Source organism: Xenopus tropicalis, chromosome 3 (genome assembly GCF_000004195.4).
Source record: "Xenopus tropicalis strain Nigerian chromosome 3, UCB_Xtro_10.0, whole genome shotgun sequence".
Lineage (NCBI taxonomy): Eukaryota > Metazoa > Chordata > Amphibia > Anura > Pipidae > Xenopus > Xenopus tropicalis.
This window is the reverse complement of record NC_030679.2, coordinates 63,332,275-63,353,107: the sequence shown is the minus strand read 5'-3', so window position 1 is coordinate 63,353,107 and position 20,833 is coordinate 63,332,275. Positions and strand designations below refer to the sequence as shown.

The 20,833-nt window shown below is 42.0% G+C and overlaps 1 protein-coding gene and 1 long non-coding RNA gene across 2 annotated transcripts in view; one reads left to right on the top strand and one right to left on the bottom strand.

Annotated features, from left to right (window-relative positions):
- Nucleotides 1–19,683, bottom strand: part of LOC105946836 — a 40,986-nt gene extending 21,303 nt beyond the window's left edge. Inside the window, exon 1 of the long non-coding RNA XR_001170321.3 lies at nt 19,458–19,683. This is a non-coding gene — a long non-coding RNA (uncharacterized LOC105946836). The remainder of the gene's footprint in view (nt 1–19,457) is intronic.
- Nucleotides 12,018–16,456, top strand: LOC100489151 (G-protein coupled receptor 61). Its single transcript, XM_031898952.1, has 3 exons — nt 12,018–12,168; nt 14,231–14,304; nt 14,634–16,456. The coding sequence occupies exon 3, from the start codon at nt 14,760–14,762 to the stop codon at nt 16,083–16,085; it is 1,326 nt and encodes a 441-aa protein (XP_031754812.1). The 5' UTR covers nt 12,018–12,168; nt 14,231–14,304; nt 14,634–14,759; the 3' UTR covers nt 16,086–16,456.
- Nucleotides 19,684–20,833: the final 1,150 nt, after the last annotated feature.

Here is a 20,833-nt window from a genome sequence, read left to right as displayed (position 1 = left end):
TTGAAAGTCAATAGGTAAAATCTGATTGGCTGTTGGTGGCTCCACCCACTTTTTCTAACCTTGAATCACAGTACCTGGTGCCTAACTCTGCAAAGTTTGGGGACCCCAGTGTTATTACTGTGAGAATGGCAGCAGGTTGGATTTCTGCCAAGTCAATAGGTACAATCTGATTGGCTGTTCACAGCTCCGCCCACTTTTGGGCATCCAACAATCATCATATTTTCATTCAGGCTGACCCCATGACTATGGGATTCAAGTTTGGGGAGTGTAGCCTGAAAGCTGTAAGATTGACAGCAGTTTCAATTTCCTCATAAAAGTCAATGGGTGAAATTTGATTGGCTGTTGTTGGGGTCATCCAACAAATTTCGCTGTTTCATTCGGGGTGACCCCATGATTCTGTTATTCAAGTTTGGGGGATGCAGCTTCAAAGCTGTAAGTGTGGCAGCAGTTTGAAAAATCTTGCCTGTCAAAGTTAATGGGAAAATTGGGGTGTTCAGAGCAGCACCACAAAAAGATGGGGGGGGGGGCAGGATCACTTAGAAAAGCACAAGCAACCTGCTCTGCTATAGGGTGAAGAAGTGTGGAGAGTTTGGGTGTTGTACCCTTAAAACTGTAGGAGGAGTAGCGTTTAGAAAATGGGGGGCGCTAAGACAACGAAGAAGAAAAAGAGGAAGAATAAGCTGAAAAACAGTTGAAGAACGGTAGGTTGGCTGTTTCAACACAACATAATGATACGGTTTCATGACAGCCCCTATAACTAAAGATCGGACCTACCATTTTGGTGGACGGGGGGGTTGGACTATACCATTTTATTAGGGGGGGGGTCGGACCATACCATTTTTTGAAGGGGAGGGGGGTCGGACCGTACCATTTTGGTGGATGGGGGGGTTGGACTGTACCATTTTCTTGGAGGGGGGGGGGGGTCGGACCGTACCATTTTTTTGGAGGGGGGGGGGTCGGACCATACCAATTTTTTGTACGGGGGGGGTTGGACCGTACCAATTTTTTTGGGGGGGGGTCGGAATGTACCATTTTATTGGAGGGGGGGTCGGACCGTACCATTTTTTTGGAGGGGGGGGGGTCGGACCATACCAATTTTTTTGTAGGGGGGGTTGGATCGTACCATTTTTTGGGGGAGGGTCGGAATGTACCATCTGGCATCAAACCAATAAAATTTTATAGGGGATATCTGATTGGCTGTTGGTGGCTCCACCCACTTTTTTAAAACTAAAACTGCAGTCCCCTAGTGACTAACTGTGAAAAGTTTGGGGATCCTGGTGTTAATACTGTGGAGAATCACAGCAGGTTGACTTTTCTCCATTGAAAGTCAATAGGTAAAATCTGATTGGCTGTTGGTGGCTCCACCCACTTTTTCTAACCTTGAATCCCAGTACCTGGTGCCTAACTCTGCAAAGTTTGGGGACCCCAGTGTTATTACTGTGAGAATGGCAGCAGGTTGGATTTCTGCCAAGTCAATAGGTACAATCTGATTGGCTGTTCACAGCTCCGCCCACTTTTGGGCATCCAACAATCATCATATTTTCATTCAGGCTGACCCCATGACTATGGGATTCAAGTTTGGGGAGTGTAGCCTCAAAGCTGTAAGATTGACAGCAGTTTCAATTTCCTCATAAAAGTCAATGGGTGAAATTTGATTGGCTGTTGTTGGGGTCATCCAACAAATTTCGCTGTTTCATTCGGGGTGACCCCATGATTCTGTTATTCAAGTTTGGGGGATGCAGCTTCAAAGCTGTAAGAGTGGCAGCAGTTTGAAAATCTTCCCTGTCAAAGTCAATGGGAAAATTGGGGTGTTCAGAGCAGCACCAAAAAAAGACGGGGGGGGGGGGGGCAGGATCACTTAGAAAAGCACAAGCAACCTGCTCTGCTATAGGGTGAAGAAGTGTGGAGAGTTTGGGTGTTGTACCCTTAAAACTGTAGGAGGAGTAGCGTTTAGAAAATGGGGGGCGCTAAGACAACAAAGAAGAAAAAGAGGAAGAATAAGCTGAAAAACAGTTGAAGAACGGTAGGTTGGTTTTTTCAACACAACATAATGATACGGTTTCATGACAGCCCCTATAACTAAAGATTGGACCTACCATTTTTGTATGGGGGGGTTGGACCGTACCATTTTTTTTTTGGGGGGGGGGGGGGGGTCGGAATGTACCATTTTATTGGAGGGGGGGTCGGACCGTACCATTTTTTTGGAGGGGGGGGGGGTCGGACCATACCAATTTTTTTGTAGGGGGGGTTGGATCGTACCATTTTTTGGGGGAGGGTCGGAATGTACCATCTGGCATCAAACCAATAAAATTTTATAGGGGATATCTGATTGGCTGTTGGTGGCTCCACCCATTTTTTTAAAACTAAAACTGCAGTCCCCTAGTGACTAACTGTGAAAAGTTTGGGGATCCTGGTGTTAATACTGTGGAGAATCACAGCAGGTTGACTTTTCTCCATTGAAAGTCAATAGGTAAAATCTGATTGGCTGTTGGTGGCTCCACCCACTTTTTCTAACCTTGAATCACAGTTACCTGGTGCCTAACTCTGCAAAGTTTGGGGACCCCAGTGTTATTACTGTGAAAATGGCAGCAGGTTGGATTTCTGCCAAGTCAATAGGTACAATCTGATTGGCTGTTCACAGCTCCGCCCACTTTTGGGCATCCAACAATCATCATATTTTCATTCAGGCTGACCCCATGACTATGGGATTCAAGTTTGGGGAGTGTAGCCTCAAAGCTGTAAGATTGACAGCAGTTTCAATTTCCTCATAAAAGTCAATGGGTGAAATTTGATTGGCTGTTGTTGGGGTCATCCAACAAATTTCGCTGTTTCATTCGGGGTGACCCCATGATTCTGTTATTCAAGTTTGGGGGATGCAGCTTCAAAGCTGTAAGTGTGGCAGCAGTTTGAAAAATCTTCCCTGTCAAAGTCAATGGGAAAATTGGGGTGTTCAGAGCAGCACCACAAAAAGATGGGGGGGGCAGGATCACTTAGAAAGCACAAGCAACCTGCTCTGCTATAGGGCGAAGAAGTGTGGAGAGTTTGGGTGTTGTACCCTTAAAACTGTAGGAGGAGTAGCGTTTAGAAAATGGGGGGCGCTAAGACAACGAAGAAGAAAAAGAGGAAGAATAAGCTGAAAAATAGTTGAAGAACGGTAGGTTGGCTTTTTCAACACAACATAATGATATAGTTTCATGACAGCCCCTATAACTAAAGATCGGACCTACCATTTTGGTGGACGGGGGGGTTGGACTATACCATTTTATTAGGGGGGGGGTCGGACCATACCATTTTTTTGAAGGGGAGGGGGGTCGGACCGTACCATTTTGGTGGATGGGGGGGGGGGTTGGACTGTACCATTTTCTTGGAGGGGGGTCGGACCGTACCATTTTTTTGGAGGGGGGGGGGGTCGGACCATACCAAATTTTTGTACGGGGGGGGGGGTTGGACCGTACCATTTTTTTGGGGGGGGTCGGAATGTACCATTTTATTGGAGGGGGGGTTGGACTATACCATGTTATTGGAGGGGGGGTCGGACCGTACCATTTTTTTGGAGGGGGGGGGTCGGACCATACCAATTTTTTTGTAGGGGGGGTTGGATCGTACCATTTTTTGGGGGAGGGTCGGAATGTACCATCTGGCATCAAACCAATAAAATTCTATAGGGGATATCTGATTGGCTGTTGGTGGCTCCACACACTTTTTTAAAACTAAAACTGCAGTCCCCTAGTGACTAACTGTGAAAAGTTTGGGGATCCTGGTGTTAATACTGTGGAGAATCACAGCAGGTTGACTTTTCTCCATTGAAAGTCAATAGGTAAAATCTGATTGGCTGTTGGTGGCTCCACCCACTTTTTCTAACCTTGAATCACAGTTACCTGGTGCCTAACTCTGCAAAGTTTGGGGACCCCAGTGTTATTACTGTGAGAATGGCAGCAGGTTGGATTTCTGCCAAGTCAATAGGTACAATCTGATTGGCTGTTCACAGCTCCGCCCACTTTTGGGCATCCAACAATCATCATATTTTCATTCAGGCTCACCCCATGACTATGGGATTCAAGTTTGGGGAGTGTAGCCTCAAAGCTGTAAGATTGACAGCAGTTTCAATTTCCTCATAAAAGTCAATGGGTGAAATTTGATTGGCTGTTGTTGGGGTCATCCAACAAATTTCGCTGTTTCATTCGGGGTGACCCCATGATTCTGTTATTCAAGTTTGGGGGATGCAGCTTCAAAGCTGTAAGTGTGGCAGCAGTTTGAAAAATCTTCCCTGTCAAAGTTAATGGGAAAATTGGGGTGTTCAGAGCAGCACCACAAAAAGATGGGGGGGGGGCAGGATCACTTAGAAAGCACAAGCAACCTGCTCTGCTATAGGGCGAAGAAGTGTGGAGAGTTTGGGTGTTGTACCCTTAAAACTGTAGGAGGAGTAGCGTTTAGAAAATGGGGGGCGCTAAGACAACGAAGAAGAAAAAGAGGAAGAATAAGCTGAAAAACAGTTGAAGAACGGTAGGTTGGCTGTTTCAACACAACATAATGATACGGTTTCATGACAGCCCCTATAACTAAAGATCGGACCTACCATTTTGGTGGACGGGGGGGTTGGACTATACCATTTTATTAGGGGGGGGGGTCGGACCATACCATTTTTTTGAAGGGGAGGGGGGTCGGACCGTACCATTTTGGTGGATGGGGGGGTTGGACTGTACCATTTTCTTGGAGGGGGGGGTCGGACCGTACCATTTTTTTGGAGGGGGGGGGTCGGACCATACCAATTTTTTGTACGGGGGGGGTTGGACCGTACCAATTTTTTGGGGGGGGGGTCGGAATGTACCATTTTATTGGAGGGGGGGTCGGACCGTACCATTTTTTTGGAGGGGGGGGGTCGGACCATACCAATTTTTTTGTAGGGGGGTTGGATCGTACCATTTTTTGGGGGAGGGTCGGAATGTACCATCTGGCATCAAACCAATAAAATTTTATAGGGGATATCTGATTGGCTGTTGGTGGCTCCACCCACTTTTTTAAAACTAAAACTGCAGTCCCCTAGTGACTAACTGTGAAAAGTTTGGGGATCCTGGTGTTAATACTGTGGAGAATCACAGCAGGTTGACTTTTCTCCATTGAAAGTCAATAGGTAAAATCTGATTGGCTGTTGGTGGCTCCACCCACTTTTTCTAACCTTGAATCACAGTACCTGGTGCCTAACTCTGCAAAGTTTGGGGACCCCAGTGTTATTACTGTGAGAATGGCAGCAGGTTGGATTTCTGCCAAGTCAATAGGTACAATCTGATTGGCTGTTCACAGCTCCGCCCACTTTTGGGCATCCAACAATCATCATATTTTCATTCAGGCTGACCCCATGACTATGGGATTCAAGTTTGGGGAGTGTAGCCTCAAAGCTGTAAGATTGACAGCAGTTTCAATTTCCTCATAAAAGTCAATGGGTGAAATTTGATTGGCTGTTGTTGGGGTCATCCAACAAATTTCGCTGTTTCATTCGGGGTGACCCCATGATTCTGTTATTCAAGTTTGGGGGATGCAGCTTCAAAGCTGTAAGTGTGGCAGCAGTTTGAAAAATCTTGCCTGTCAAAGTTAATGGGAAAATTGGGGTGTTCAGAGCAGCACCACAAAAAGATGGGGGGGGGGGCAGGATCACTTAGAAAGCACAAGCAACCTGCTCTGCTATAGGGCGAAGAAGTGTGGAGAGTTTGGGTGTTGTACCCTTAAAACTGTAGGAGGAGTAGCGTTTAGAAATTGGGGGGCGCTAAGACAACGAAGAAGAAAAAGAGGAAGAATAAGCTGAAAAACAGTTGAAGAACGGTAGGTTGGCTTTTTCAACACAACATAATGATACGGTTTCATGACAGCCCCTATAACTAAAGATCGGACCTACCATTTTGGTGGACGGGGGGGTTGGACTATACCATACCATTTTATTAGGGGGAGGGTCGTACCATACCATTTTTTTGAAGGGGAGGGGGGTCGGACCGTACCATTTTGGTGGATGGGGGGGTTGGACTGTACCATTTTCTTGGAGGGGGGGTCGGACCGTACCATTTTTTGGAGGGAAGGGGGGGGTCGGACCATACCAATTTTTGTACGGGGGGGGGGGTTGGACCGTACCATTTTTTTGGGGGGGGTCAGAATGTACCATTTTATTGGAGGGGGGGTTGGACTATACCATTTTATTGGAGGGGGGGGGTCGGACCGTACCATTTTTTTGGAGGGGGGGGGTCGGACCATACCAATTTTTTTGTAGGGGGGGTTGGATCGTACCATTTTTTGGGGGAGGGTCGGAATGTACCATCTGGCATCAAACCAATAAAATTCTATAGGGGATATCTGATTGGCTGTTGGTGGCTCCACCCACTTTTTTAAAACTAAAACTGCAGTCCCCTAGTGACTAACTGTGAAAAGTTTGGGGATCCTGGTGTTAATACTGTGGAGAATCACAGCAGGTTGACTTTTCTCCATTGAAAGTCAATAGGTAAAATCTGATTGGCTGTTGGTGGCTCCACCCACTTTTTCTAACCTTGAATCACAGTACCTGGTGCCTAACTCTGCAAAGTTTGGGGACCCCAGTGTTATTACTGTGAGAATGGCAGCAGGTTGGATTTCTGCCAAGTCAATAGGTACAATCTGATTGGCTGTTCACAGCTCCGCCCACTTTTGGGCATCCAACAATCATCATATTTTCATTCAGGCTGACCCCATGACTGTGGGATTCAAGTTTGGGGAGTGTAGCCTCAAAGCTGTAAGATTGACAGCAGTTTCAATTTCCTCATAAAAGTCAATGGGTGAAATTTGATTGGCTGTTGTTGGGGTCATCCAACAAATTTCGCTGTTTCATTCGGGGTGACCCCATGATTCTGTTATTCAAGTTTGGGGGATGCAGCTTCAAAGCTGTAAGTGTGGCAGCAGTTTGAAAAATCTTGCCTGTCAAAGTTAATGGGAAAATTGGGGTGTTCAGAGCAGCACCACAAAAAGATGGGGGGGGGGGGGCAGGATCACTTAGAAAGCACAAGCAACCTGCTCTGCTATAGGGCGAAGAAGTGTGGAGAGTTTGGGTGTTGTACCCTTAAAACTGTAGGAGGAGTAGCGTTTAGAAATTGGGGGGCGCTAAGACAACGAAGAAGAAAAAGAGGAAGAATAAGCTGAAAAACAGTTGAAGAACGGTAGGTTGGCTTTTTCAACACAACATAATGATACGGTTTCATGACAGCCCCTATAACTAAAGATCGGACCTACCATTTTGGTGGACGGGGGGGTTGGACTATACCATACCATTTTATTAGGGGGAGGGTCGTACCATACCATTTTTTTGAAGGGGAGGGGGGTCGGACCGTACCATTTTGGTGGATGGGGGGGTTGGACTGTACCATTTTCTTGGAGGGGGGGTCGGACCATACCAATTTTTTGTACGGGGGGGGGGGTTGGACCGTACCATTTTTTTGGGGGGGGGTCAGAATGTACCATTTTATTGGAGGGGGGGTTGGACTATACCATTTTATTGGAGGGGGGGGGTCGGACCGTACCATTTTTTTGGAGGGGGGGGGGTCGGACCATACCAATTTTTTTGTAGGGGGGGTTGGATCGTACCATTTTTTGGGGGAGGGTCGGAATGTACCATCTGGCATCAAACCAATAAAATTCTATAGGGGATATCTGATTGGCTGTTGGTGGCTCCACCCACTTTTTTAAAACTAAAACTGCAGTCCCCTAGTGACTAACTGTGAAAAGTTTGGGGATCCTGGTGTTAATACTGTGGAGAATCACAGCAGGTTGACTTTTCTCCATTGAAAGTCAATAGGTAAAATCTGATTGGCTGTTGGTGGCTCCACCCACTTTTTCTAACCTTGAATCACAGTACCTGGTGCCTAACTCTGCAAAGTTTGGGGACCCCAGTGTTATTACTGTGAGAATGGCAGCAGGTTGGATTTCTGCCAAGTCAATAGGTACAATCTGATTGGCTGTTCACAGCTCCGCCCACTTTTGGGCATCCAACAATCATCATATTTTCATTCAGGCTGACCCCATGACTGTGGGATTCAAGTTTGGGGAGTGTAGCCTCAAAGCTGTAAGATTGACAGCAGTTTCAATTTCCTCATAAAAGTCAATGGGTGAAATTTGATTGGCTGTTGTTGGGGTCATCCAACAAATTTCGCTGTTTCATTCGGGGTGACCCCATGATTTTGTTATTCAAGTTTGGGGGATGCAGCTTCAAAGCTGTAAGTGTGGCAGCAGTTTGAAAAATCTTCCCTGTCAAAGTTAATGGGAAAATTGGGGTGTTCAGAGCAGCACCACAAAAAGATGGGGGGGGGGGCAGGATCACTTAGAAAGCACAAGCAACCTGCTCTGCTATAGGGTGAAGAAGTGTGGAGAGTTTGGGTGTTGTACCCTTAAAACTGTAGGAGGAGTAGCGTTTAGAAAATGGGGGGCGCTAAGACAACGAAGAAGAAAAAGAGGAAGAATAAGCTGAAAAACAGTTGAAGAACAGTAGGTTGGTTTTTTCAACACAACATAATGATACGGTTTCATGACAGCCCCTATAACTATAGATTGGACCTACCATTTTGGTGGACGGGGGGGTTGGACTATACCATTTTATTAGGGGGGGGTCGGACCATACCATTTTTTTGGAGGGGAGGGGGGGTCGGACCGTACCATTTTGGTGAATGGGGGGGGTTGGACTGTACCATTTTCTTGGGGGGGGGGGGTCGGACCATACCAATTTTTTGTATGGGGGGGTTTGACCGTACCATTTTTTTTGGGGGGGGGGGTCGGAATGTACCATTTTATTGGAGGGGGGGTCGGACTGTACCATTTTTTTTGGAGGGGGGGGGGGGTCGGACCATACCAATTTTTTTGTAGGGGGGGTTGGATCGTACCATTTTTTGGGGGAGGGTCGGAATGTACCATCTGGCATCAAACCAATAAAATTCTATAGGGGATATCTGATTGGCTGTTGGTGGCTCCACCCATTTTTTTAAAACTAAAACTGCAGTCCCCTAGTGACTAACTGTGAAAAGTTTGGGGATCCTGGTGTTAATACTGTGGAGAATCACAGCAGGTTGACTTTTCTCCATTGAAAGTCAATAGGTAAAATCTGATTGGCTGTTGGTGGCTCCACCCACTTTTTCTAACCTTGAATCACAGTTACCTGGTGCCTAACTCTACAAAGTTTGGGGACCCCAGTGTTATTACTGTGAGAATGGCAGCAGGTTGGATTTCTGCCAAGTCAATAGGTACAATCTGATTGGCTGTTCACAGCTCCGCCCACTTTTGGGCATCCAACAATCATCATATTTTCATTCAGGCTGACCCCATGACTGTGGGATTCAAGTTTGGGGAGTGTAGCCTCAAAGCTGTAAGATTGACAGCAGTTTCAATTTCCTCATAAAAGTCAATGGGTGAAATTTGATTGGCTGTTGTTGGGGTCATCCAACAAATTTCGCTGTTTCATTCGGGGTGACCCCATGATTCTGTTATTCAAGTTTGGGGGATGCAGCTTCAAAGCTGTAAGTGTGGCAGCAGTTTGAAAAATCTTGCTTGTCAAAGTTAATGGGAAAATTGGGGTGTTCAGAGCAGCACCACAAAAAGATGGGGGGGGGGCAGGATCACTTAGAAAGCACAAGCAACCTGCTCTGCTATAGGGCGAAGAAGTGTGGAGAGTTTGGGTGTTGTACCCTTAAAACTGTAGGAGGAGTAGCGTCAATGGGTACAATATGATTGGCTGCTGTTGGCCCCTCCCACTTTGTGGGGTTTTAAAAAAAAAAAAAAAACCTGAATGTGCAAAGTTTGGAAAATCTGGCATCACCAATAAAAATCAATAGGTGAAATTTGACTGGGTGTTGGTGGCTCCGCCCACTTTTCAAAACTTAAACTGCAGTCCCCTAGTGACCAAGTGTAAAAAGTTTGGGGACCCCGACATTATTACTGTGAGAATGGCAGCAGGTTGGATTTGCACCAAATCAATAGGTAAAATCTGATTAGCGGTTCACAGCTCCGCCCACTTTTGGGCATCCAATAATCATGCTATTTTCATTCAGGCTGAGCCCATGACTATGTGATTCAAGTTTGGGGAGTGTAGCCTCAAAGCTGTAAGATTGGCAGCAGTTTCAATTTCCCCATTAAAGTCAATGATTAAAATTTGATTGGCTGTTGTTGGCCCCTCCCACTTTGGGGTCATCCAACAAATGTTGCTGGTTCATTCGGGGTGACCCCATGATTATGTTATTCAAGTTTGGGGGGTGTAGCTTCAAAGCTGTAAGTGTGGCAGCAGTTTGAAAATCTTCCCTGTCAAAGTCAATGGGAAAATTGGGGGGTTCGGAACGGCGCCACAAAAAGACATAAAAGCACAAGCAACCTGCTCTGCTATAGGGCGAAGAAGTGTGGGGAGTTTGGGTGTTGTACCCTTAAAACTGTAGGAGGAGTAGCGTTTAGAAAATAGGGGGCGCTAAGAATAAGAAGAAGAAAAAGAAGAAGAAGAAGCGGAAGAATAAGCTAAAGTCGAAGAACAGTATGTTGGGGTTTTCAACCCAACATAATAATAAGAAGCAGCGGAAGAATAAGCTAAAGTCAAAGAACAGTATGTTGGGGTTTTCAACCCAACATAATAAAATGGTAGCCTCACAGAACAATAGTTTTTTTGGCTGCCGGGGACAGTGACCCCATATGAAAGTTGGAAAGACACAGCAAAAAGAAGGGAAATAATTAAAAAGTAGAATATTGAAGAGCAATTGCAAAGTTGCTAGTAATAGGGCATTCTATAATATACTAAAAATTAACTTTTGGTTGAACCATCCCTTTAAAGCAGGTATCCCCAGCATTTCTTATGCGTGAGCAACAGTCAAATGTAAAAAGACTGGGAGAGCAACACAAGCATTATAAAAGTCATGGAGGTACCAAATAAGGGCTAAGATTGGCTATTAGGTAGCCTCTATGCTCACTATCAGCTTACAGGAGGCTTTATTTGGTAGTAAATCTTGTTTTTATTCAACCAAAACTTGCCCCCAAGTCAGGAATTCAAAAATAACTACCTGGTTTGGGGGCACTGAGAGCAACATCCAAGGGGTCGGTGAGCAACATGTTTGAGCCACTTATTTGGGATCACTGCTTTCACCATTCACCATTCCTCAAGGCTATTAAAATAGATTTACACTAGATTAGAAAAAAGCAGTAGCTACATTTTGCCACCAATATGGATTTGTGCAACTTCAAGTTATCATCAAGTACAAAGTACTGTTTTATTATTACAGAGAAAAAGGAAACCAGTAAAAAATGTTAAAAAAATAACAGAATGGTTTGTGTAAATAGGACTATAAAAAAATACATTCCAGTATGTTTGCATTTTTTGAATAATGGGTTCCAGATAATTGATCCCATACCTGCATATATTACTCTCTATACTGCTTTGGGAATTAACAGGATTTTCAGCAATATAATTAAATCAGTGTTTGCAAGTACACCATTAGTATAACAATCACACCCTGGATTATACATACCATCTTATTTGTTTAGCCAATAGCCCAAGAAAACACAATACTGCACAACACTGCAAATGGCGTATTTTCAAAGAGTATTTTCAAAAATACATTCTAAATTAGGATTACTATTTTTTTTTTTTGCATAGTGACATATTCTGCGGAGCTTTGCAGACATTTTAATCATTCGCATTAGGGCTTGCCATATTTGAGCTTACAACCAAATTTCCTTCTTAAATGTACACTAACACACACACAAGCCAGGGTTTATTACGTAAGAGCCAGCTAGCCTCCAGTCTAGTTAATATTAACATACAAACTACTAAAAGGGCACACTGGATCTGGAATACACCTGTGATGCATTCCATAGGGATAAGGCTGGAATGTGCTCTTCTCCTTAAACCAATATTGAATTTAAACAGCTTCTTACCAACTAATGTAAAATAAGGTGCTATAGGCAGTGTTATTGTTAGGTCTTGCATTCCATAAGGAGAGTGGGTCAGTTCCTGCCACCTGACGTCAGGTTTGATCAGATGGAAGCTTGCAGCCTCCTCCTCTGCCAGAGCCTGTGCTGAAAGGCCAGCACTAAGTATTTGCACTCCTGCACAGTGAAGATGCTGCGACGTTACTGGTACAGCTTTGCTAGCTAAAGGCTGAAGAGTATGATGTGCTAAGGGTCCAACATGAGGTGAGAAACGGACAGATAAACACTGTATTGCCCAATACCAGGGGCAGCATGTAGAGGAGTGGCTTAATACAAGGAAAGGAAGAGATTTACCAGTGTATTGCTCTGTAATCCAAAAATAATTTAAGGAAAGCTTATGAAGCAGGGCTGCTGGATGTGCACAATCTGCTCTGCTATTTCCTAAGCTGCAGAGGCTGTCAGGAGCAGCCATTTAAATGTTGCAATGCATATTCATAGAACAGACACAACACAGCTAAATATCCTTTAACTTGCTGTTGTTTCTTCCAGTGCTTCAATTCCAGCATAATATGTACAGCATAACTATATGTTTAGCTACTCTGCAGTTATGAACGGCTGTGGAACCTTCTAGTCCCATGCTACAAATACTGCCTACATGTTAACCCTTATAATACCATTTGCTAATATGCCTATCATTTATTCTCTGCACTGCAGTGCTATGAAATGCAAACCCTTCTTTGGACTCCCCAGTATCCTACAGTTTATCTCCTATTAATACTTTACCTGTATGCTTTATCTTTTGACAACATATATACTTTGTAGCAACTAATGAAGGAACAGTAAAGTATTAAAACAAGTATTTCTATTAAATTGCTTTCATATGAAACGTATTCTGTTACTGCCACAGCTATATAATAGCCTGTGGTCATATCTGTTTTCTATTTCTTTTTATAGGCTTTTTTCCCACAGGTAAAGATTCCTAAAAAGTTTCTATATTTCCAGATCTCTTCTGTAAGCCAGTTTTAAAACAGATCTGTAAATACTGAAATATATGTGTTTTTTTTTTTTTTTTAAATATGTTTGCCCTGAGTCGTTACTGAAGTAAAGTAATGGAATTCCTTCTCTAGACATGCACCGCCCATAACCAGGAGACATAACATTCTATTTATATTTGAACCTCTCCCTTCTACTAAGATAGTAAGACATACATTAATAGTACAATTGCGTGACATTTCTATTATAAGGGATTATACATTTTATCTGTTACTAGACAGACAATGGATACAGAAAGATTCTATAGAAGTTTTGAAATGCTACCTTAGGGCTCTGGCACACGGGGAATTTAGTCGCCCGCGACAAATCTCCCTGTTCACTGGCGACTAATCTCCCTGTTCACTGGCGACTAATCTCCCCGAATTGCCATCCCACTGGCGAAAATGTAAATCGCTGGTGGGATGGCATATGCGGCGGCGCGATTTCAGTGAAATCATGTAAGTTTCCTCTCAAGGCAAACAGGGAGCGGGCGACTAATCTCCCCGTGTGCCAGAGCCCTTATCCCTGGTCTGTAAGCAACTCATTACCTGATAAATGCTGAACAGTTAATTGTTCAGTAACTTTTAGCACTTCACACAGAAGTTTAACTATTCTGCGACTTTACATTTGTCCCCCTTAATATAATAGTGATCACAGTATGAAGAACAACTCTGTGCTAGACTATTTATTCCAGTGATCCCCAGCCAGTGGCTCGTGAGCAACATGTTGCCTGCCAACCCCTTGGATGTTGCTCCCAGTGGCCTTAAAAGAGGTGTTTATTTTAGAATTTCTGGTTAGGTGGCAAGCTTTGATTGTATAAAAAGCCAGTGTAATTGCCAAACAGAGCCTTCTGTAGGCTGCCAGTCAACATAGGGGCTATCAAATAGCCAATTGTAGCTCTCACTGGCACCTCCAGGAACAATTTTTATGCTTTTGTTTCTCCCCAAAACTTTTTCCATTTGAATGTGGCTCACGTGTATAAAAGGTTGGGGATCCCTGATTTATACCATCCCTCCTTATATCTCCACCTACATATCACCTTTATTCCATTGTCATTTTTTAAATACTTTCACTGACCTGTTCTTCAAGAAGACAGTATGAAGGAAGCACCGTTTATGCATAAAGCAATAAGTAGTTTAAAACAGTTTATAGTTACAGGGGCTATTCTCTGCATTTTGTTAACTAAACTAAGCCAGGATGTTATTTGGTAACTTGACAGGAAAGTTTAAATATGCCAAACTGGTATATTCAAAACAGTAATTTGTTTTAGTTCTTTAATGTTTTTTTCCCACAGCTCTACAATAAATGGATGTATGCTGGACAGTGGATATCACATACAAAAGTACAACTGATAACTAATACAAAAAGGTAAGGAGGGTCTTGATCTTTACATATGTGATGTGGGAAAGGAGACGGTTCCATAATAATCAGCATGTGTACCTAAGGTTAAATGAATATCATATGACTGGCACTATACTTTAATTAGTAACATTACTGCACAAGTAACTGCAATTTATTAAAAGTTTAACATTGCAATAAAATTATTTAATCATGTGCAACAATAAATTATTACAATCTAGTGGTTAATAGAACGACAACAGCATGAGAATTAAATGCACCAAATCAGGGAAATAAGTTGTCGTTGGTTGTACTGGGGTAAAGTCACTGTTCTTACAGATCCTTACTATGTATTTCAGGACCTTGTCTAGCATCTCTTGACAGCTTCATTTTTTGGGGGATTCAGCAAAACCAGACATGTTTATGGCATTTACAGAAGAGTGAAAAGCATTGAATTGCCCTTACCCCCTGTTACCAGGGTAGAAATGGAGGAGTTGTATTTACATATTCAACCTCTTAATAGCAGTGGAAACGTATCATCTCAGTCCTTCTCCCAGCTCAAAAACACACAAAGTGCACTGCTTCATAGCAGCACGCCCCAGTACATTGGGTTGTTTTTCATGCTTCTTCTGGATATGGTTGCATTGGCTGGAAATGTGGCAGTTGCTGTGGTGATTATTAAAACACCAAGACTTCGGAAATTTCTATTTGTTATACACCTTTGTGTTATAGATACACTGGCAGCCATTACAGTCATGCCGCTGGGGATTATGGCAAGTACACTAAGCATGGCATTTGAAGATTCCTTCTGTCAAACCTACATTTCATTGGAGGTCTGTTTTAATAGTGCATCCATTCTTACCATCTCTGCTATAAACATAGAACGCTATTACTACATAGTTCACCCAATGACATATGAAGTGAAGATGACTTTAGGTCTGGCAATCTCGGTCTTGGTGTTTATTTGGATTCAATCATCTTTGACATCTATAGTACCCTTTCTTGGATTTACACATTTGGATGGTAGCAATCCGAGCAATGCTAGCCTTGTGAATGTTACTCGCTGCTCTATGCAGAGGAATTTAGGACACTACAGGAAAACATTTGTGATATTCTTTCTTATAATGTATTTTATTCTGCCTCTTCTTATCATACTGACTGTTTATTGCAGTGTCTTTAAAGTTGCAAGAATTGCGGCTCTGCAGCAAGGACCATTTCCCTCATGGGCAGGAAGTCCACGCCAAAGATCCAACTCAAATGGAAGTCAAACTAATATTATGACAGGCATTCGATCACACCTAGTATCATCAAACAGAACTACGGGGGGTGCCAAGGCTGCCTTTACCCTAATAGTAACTGGGGGACAATTTATTATGTGTTGGTTGCCTTATTTTGCTTTTCATGTACACAGCGCTTTAAAGACTCATTATATGGTAGAAGACAAGTGGGAAAACATAGTAAGATGGTTTGCATACACAACATTCACTGTAAATCCTCTCTTTTATGGCTGTCTAAACAGACAAATTAGAGCTGAGCTCACTCAGATACCAAAGTGTTTCCTAAAACAGTCTCTTGATGAAGAGCTGGGACTTTCCAGCCGTGAGGGCTCAGTAGAGGAAAACTTCCTCCAATTTCTTCAGCGGACAAGTTGTGTGGTGGATAGAAGGAACAGTTTTCCTACTTCTTCAACTTCTAAATTACTTGTTAACCAAAGCACCCTTAGTTTCAGAATACCAGGGCAAATCCTGGAGGAAACACCAGAGCTATTAGAACAAGATTCTAAGGTAGAGTTCAAAAGCAGGCAAACATAAATAAATGAGTATACAGCCAACAACAGAGAAAGGGGAACCATTTTAGTTTTATATTATGCAGTGCCATGCCTGTGATTGGAATTTAATTGATGTATAAATGAAATGATTGATTATTTGTCACATTTGCTATTGTACAGAGAAGATTTTAGAAAAAAAATTGATATTACTTTTCCACATCTGTTCAGATTTGATGAAGATTAAAAATCCCTTTTTAATATTCAGGTATTGGCTATATTATCCAGAATACTTTGGTCCTTGGATTTCATGGATATAATTACCATAATAATGCAAATCACTATATCTTAAGTCTCCTAAAAAAAAACACATTACAGCAACCAATAGGATTGTTTAGCCACTAATATGGATTTGTGCAGCTTAGTTACAATTACTGTAAGTACAAGGTACTGTTTTATTATTACAGGAAAAAAGTAAATTTAAATCAATTAAAATGATTTGCTCAATAGGAACTCTGTGGGAGATGGCCTCCCATAATTCAGAGCTTTCTGGATATTGGGTTTCCAGATTAAGTGATCCCCATTAGGGATGCAACGAACCCAGTTTTTCGAGTTTGGCCGAATACCGAACCAAACCCTAATTAGCATATGATAATTAGGATACAGAAGGGTTAAACAACGCTGGATTATTTTAAACTTCCGTGTTCACGTGGCGACATTTAACCCTTTAGCATATGCTAATTGGGATTCGGTTCGGCCAGGACCAAGGATTCGGGCGAATCCGAACCCTGCCGAAAAAGGCCAAATCCTGGCTGAATACCGAACCGAATCCTGGATTCGGTGCATCCCTAACCCCCATACTGATTTTATACATTTTTAATATTCTATTTTACTGTTAAGTTTAAAACAAATTCTTTAAAATAAAGACTGACATGCACTTCTTTACAGCTCTTGCACTTTGTGACTTACAGAAATAAACCAGACAACTAGGTGGCCTAGCTCATGGGTCCTCAACCTTTGTTACCCATGAGTCACATTCAAATGTAAAAAGAGTTGGTGAGCAAGTCAAGCATGAAAAATGTACATGGAGGTATATCTAGTATAAATAAATCTAAAGCAACTGGACTTGTTAGGTAATCATTGAAGACATCTTCAATGATTACCTAGCAAGTCCAGTTGCTTTAGATTTATTTATACTAGATATACCATGACCTGGATGAATGAAAATCTTCATAGACGTACATGGAGGTACCAAATAATGGCTGTGATTGGTTATTTGGTAACCCCTATGTGGACTGGAAACCAAAACTTGCCTCCAAGCCAGAAATTAAAAAATAAGCACCTTCTTTGGGGCCACTGGGAGCAACATCAAAGGGGTTGGTTAAGCAATGTGTTGGGAACCACTGGTCTAACTCTTCAAGTGAAATTCCATATACAGTGCAGTCAGAACAAAAGTGTCAGTAGTTCATTTTAATGCTTATAATCTGTAAAATGTGACCTTATTTTAATAAAGATGGAAGAGAATCTAAAATGTTGTTCATTGAATATATCATATGTTATGCTTATTTTCAAGTCATCTGCAATTACCTTTATACCACAAAAAGGATGATATTTTCTTGCTTTCTGCTGCAACGCAGTGGTCTTAATATGTTTCCAAACAGTCCTAATGAACTGCATGCCACCGCCTTTTAGTTAGCAGCTACTGGAGAGGATTTTCAAGGTTTCTGGCAGAAGAAATATATAGCTGTATATTTTAAAATCATATTTTATGACTAATTAATAAATACATTTTCTTTTTGGTCTCAATCACCCTCTCGGGCACCCAAAATGTCTTGAGTATGTACCTAACAACCACGTTAAAAAGACAGCTAAAACTATTGTAACTCTAAGGGCTCTTAAACGCCCATTTTGGCAGGTTTTTAAAGACAACCCTCTATTGGCTTTTGAATTCTGATCAAGCAAAAGAAAATGTAGAATGTGGCATTAAAAAAAGGTACAATGCGAATGCTATTAAACGCCCTAATGCAATAGAACGCATGAGGGATCAACCGCAAGGGGGCGCAGGAACAAACGTCTGTGTGTAAAGGTCCTTAGAATTATTTTCTGGACAACAGTTCTCGCAACCGCTGCTCTCTTTCCACACTCACTTTGTGCTCTCAGCCACTTGCTAGCAGTCTGCCTATTAATCAGCCCCAAGGCAAAAACATCCAAGGGAATTAACCCTCTCAGTGCAAAAGCACATGAGGGGGCAGTAGGGAAAATGTGGTAAAATAGCTATCCCCTCAAACTCTTCCCCAGGTACCAGCTCCCGGTGAATACACACATACTTTTATAGCTAGTATCTGGCTTTATTGTTTTACAATGGAAGATGCATCTGAAATGCCAGTAAATATATATTTGTGTCACAAATGGTAACCATTCCTGCATTTCATTCAAATACACTTTTCTAAACTAAGGGAGGTTTACTCAGAATAACTCTTCAACATTAAGGCTCTCAGGTACCTAGATCACACAGCTTTTTAAAGAGATTATACTTAATTTGGATCAGTTCCTGCCCCACTGGAGTTTACAATCTAAGGCCCCTATCACATTCACACACAGCAGGGTCAATTTACTCTAAGCCAATTAACCAGCCTGTAAATGATGGAGGGAACCAGAATACCCCATGGAAATCCTTACATGCATGGTTGCAGATTTGGCCTGCCTTTTTGCTTAAATAAAAAATTACAAAAGCAGTAGGACAAATACTCCAAGGCTAATAAAATATAAGTAACATGCAATGAAATTATAAATGACCAAACTAAACTTCTACGCACACTCAGAACAAAAATGCAATGTTGATCAATGCACATTTCAAGGCTCTATTTTTTATTAGTAATTCCAGTGGATATATTTTTAAAAACAGCTTTTTAATGACAAGTTAATCAGTAACCCCTGTGTTTGCAGTTTTGGTCAGGCTAGTCTCACTTCTATTATAGTTTACCTATACCTTACTTAGCCTTGGTGTGCTTCCACAGGCCCATTTTTTATTTAATCACTACAAAAAAAAGACAATTTATAAAGTGAATACAAGATTCTTCTATCCCTACCCAGCCCAAACCATACATGGATACCGAGAGCGAAAACAGATTGCCAACAGTTCACCTAAAGCTGAAAGATCATAGCTGTTGCAGTGAATAAATTAAGTCATGGTGCAATATAAGTCTGAAATCACAGCAATAAAAGATTTCTTTTAAAAAGACATTTTAGTATCAAATGTCATTAACAAAGACAAATCTAAAGCTTACCAAACATGAACAATCACTATGAGTTACATTTGCTAGCAATCTGACTCATTCATTCGTATCATTTAAAAAACAATGCAGAATAAAAGTTAATATCATCCATAGTTAAAGGCAATAATGTAAACGTAACCAACCTTTCCTGTGTAGCATCTCCGAAACTGTTCCAAGGATGCATTTGCAGTTTCATGGGCGGAAAACAATCTTGTGTTTTATTAATTCTCACCATGGGCTGAACACACTGGACATCATTTTAACTGAATCTAGAGGAGCTCAGGGTTGATCATACACAATTACTCACTTCCTAGACTGCACATGCTCCCAATGCACAGAATAATGTGGGAATGACTGGTGCATTGGTCATGTATGTATGTATAATGTATAACTTTATTTATAAAGCACTACTTATGTACGCAGCGCTGTACAGTAGAATACATTAAAATAAACAGGGGTATTAAAATAGATAAATACAAAGTATAACAATAAGCACAAATAAATACAAGATACAGTTGCAATAAGTTAAGGTCATGTGTGAAGCCCCAGTGGGAAATAGCCCAGATAGTGGTCATGAACAGCATGCCACAAATAAAAGTAAATGTGCTTGTGGATCTTTCATTTTTTAATGGGTCATAAAAATGTAGCTCTTCGGGAGTTGTTGAATGTTGAGGTGACAGTTAAAGGGGCTGTCCACCTTTAAAGAAACTTTAATATGCTGTTGAGCATAATATTCCGAGAGAATTTGGAATCAGTCTTCATTTTTTATTATTTGTGGCTTTTGAATTATTTCACTTTTTGCTCAGCAGCTCTCCAATTTGGGATTTCAACAGCTATCTGGTTGCTAAGTTCTAAATTCCCATAGCAACCAGGCAGTGGTTTGAATGAGAGACAGGAATATAAATAGGACAGCCTGAGTACAGCCTACATGCAACTTGAATGGGGGAAAAGCTGTGGAGCAATAAAATAGTTATAAAAGGAATGGTCGCTGTGTCTCTGCTGAGGCCTTTTCTTTTATAGGTGTCAGAACTTCTTTAAAGGAGAAGGTTTGTGCTCCTATTAGCATAGGGGTATGTCTGAGTGAGCACCAGGAAGCGATCTTCCTAAATCTTCCTTCTTCAATAGGATATGGGCAGTTGAGTGAGACATTTTGCTTAAAGTTTGGCTTTTTACTCTACTGAATATTTAAACAAGAACGAAGAAGACCATGATTCTTGGGGGTGGTGCAGTTTTCTCCAAACAGGAACCCTGGTCCAGGGTATCAGGTAAGTGATTGTAATAAAACAGTACCTGGTACTTGATCCTAAGATATAATTAACTCTTATTGGGGGCAAACCATCCTGTTGGGCTTTTTTAACTTTTAAATAACTTTTTAGCAGACTTAAAGTATGCAGATTCAAATTACAGAAAGATCCCTTATCTGGAAAACCCCAGGCCCCAAACATTCTGAATAACAGGTCCCATACCTGTATAGGGTTTTGCAAGCATGTAAATCAATATGCACTGTTTTTATTTTGTG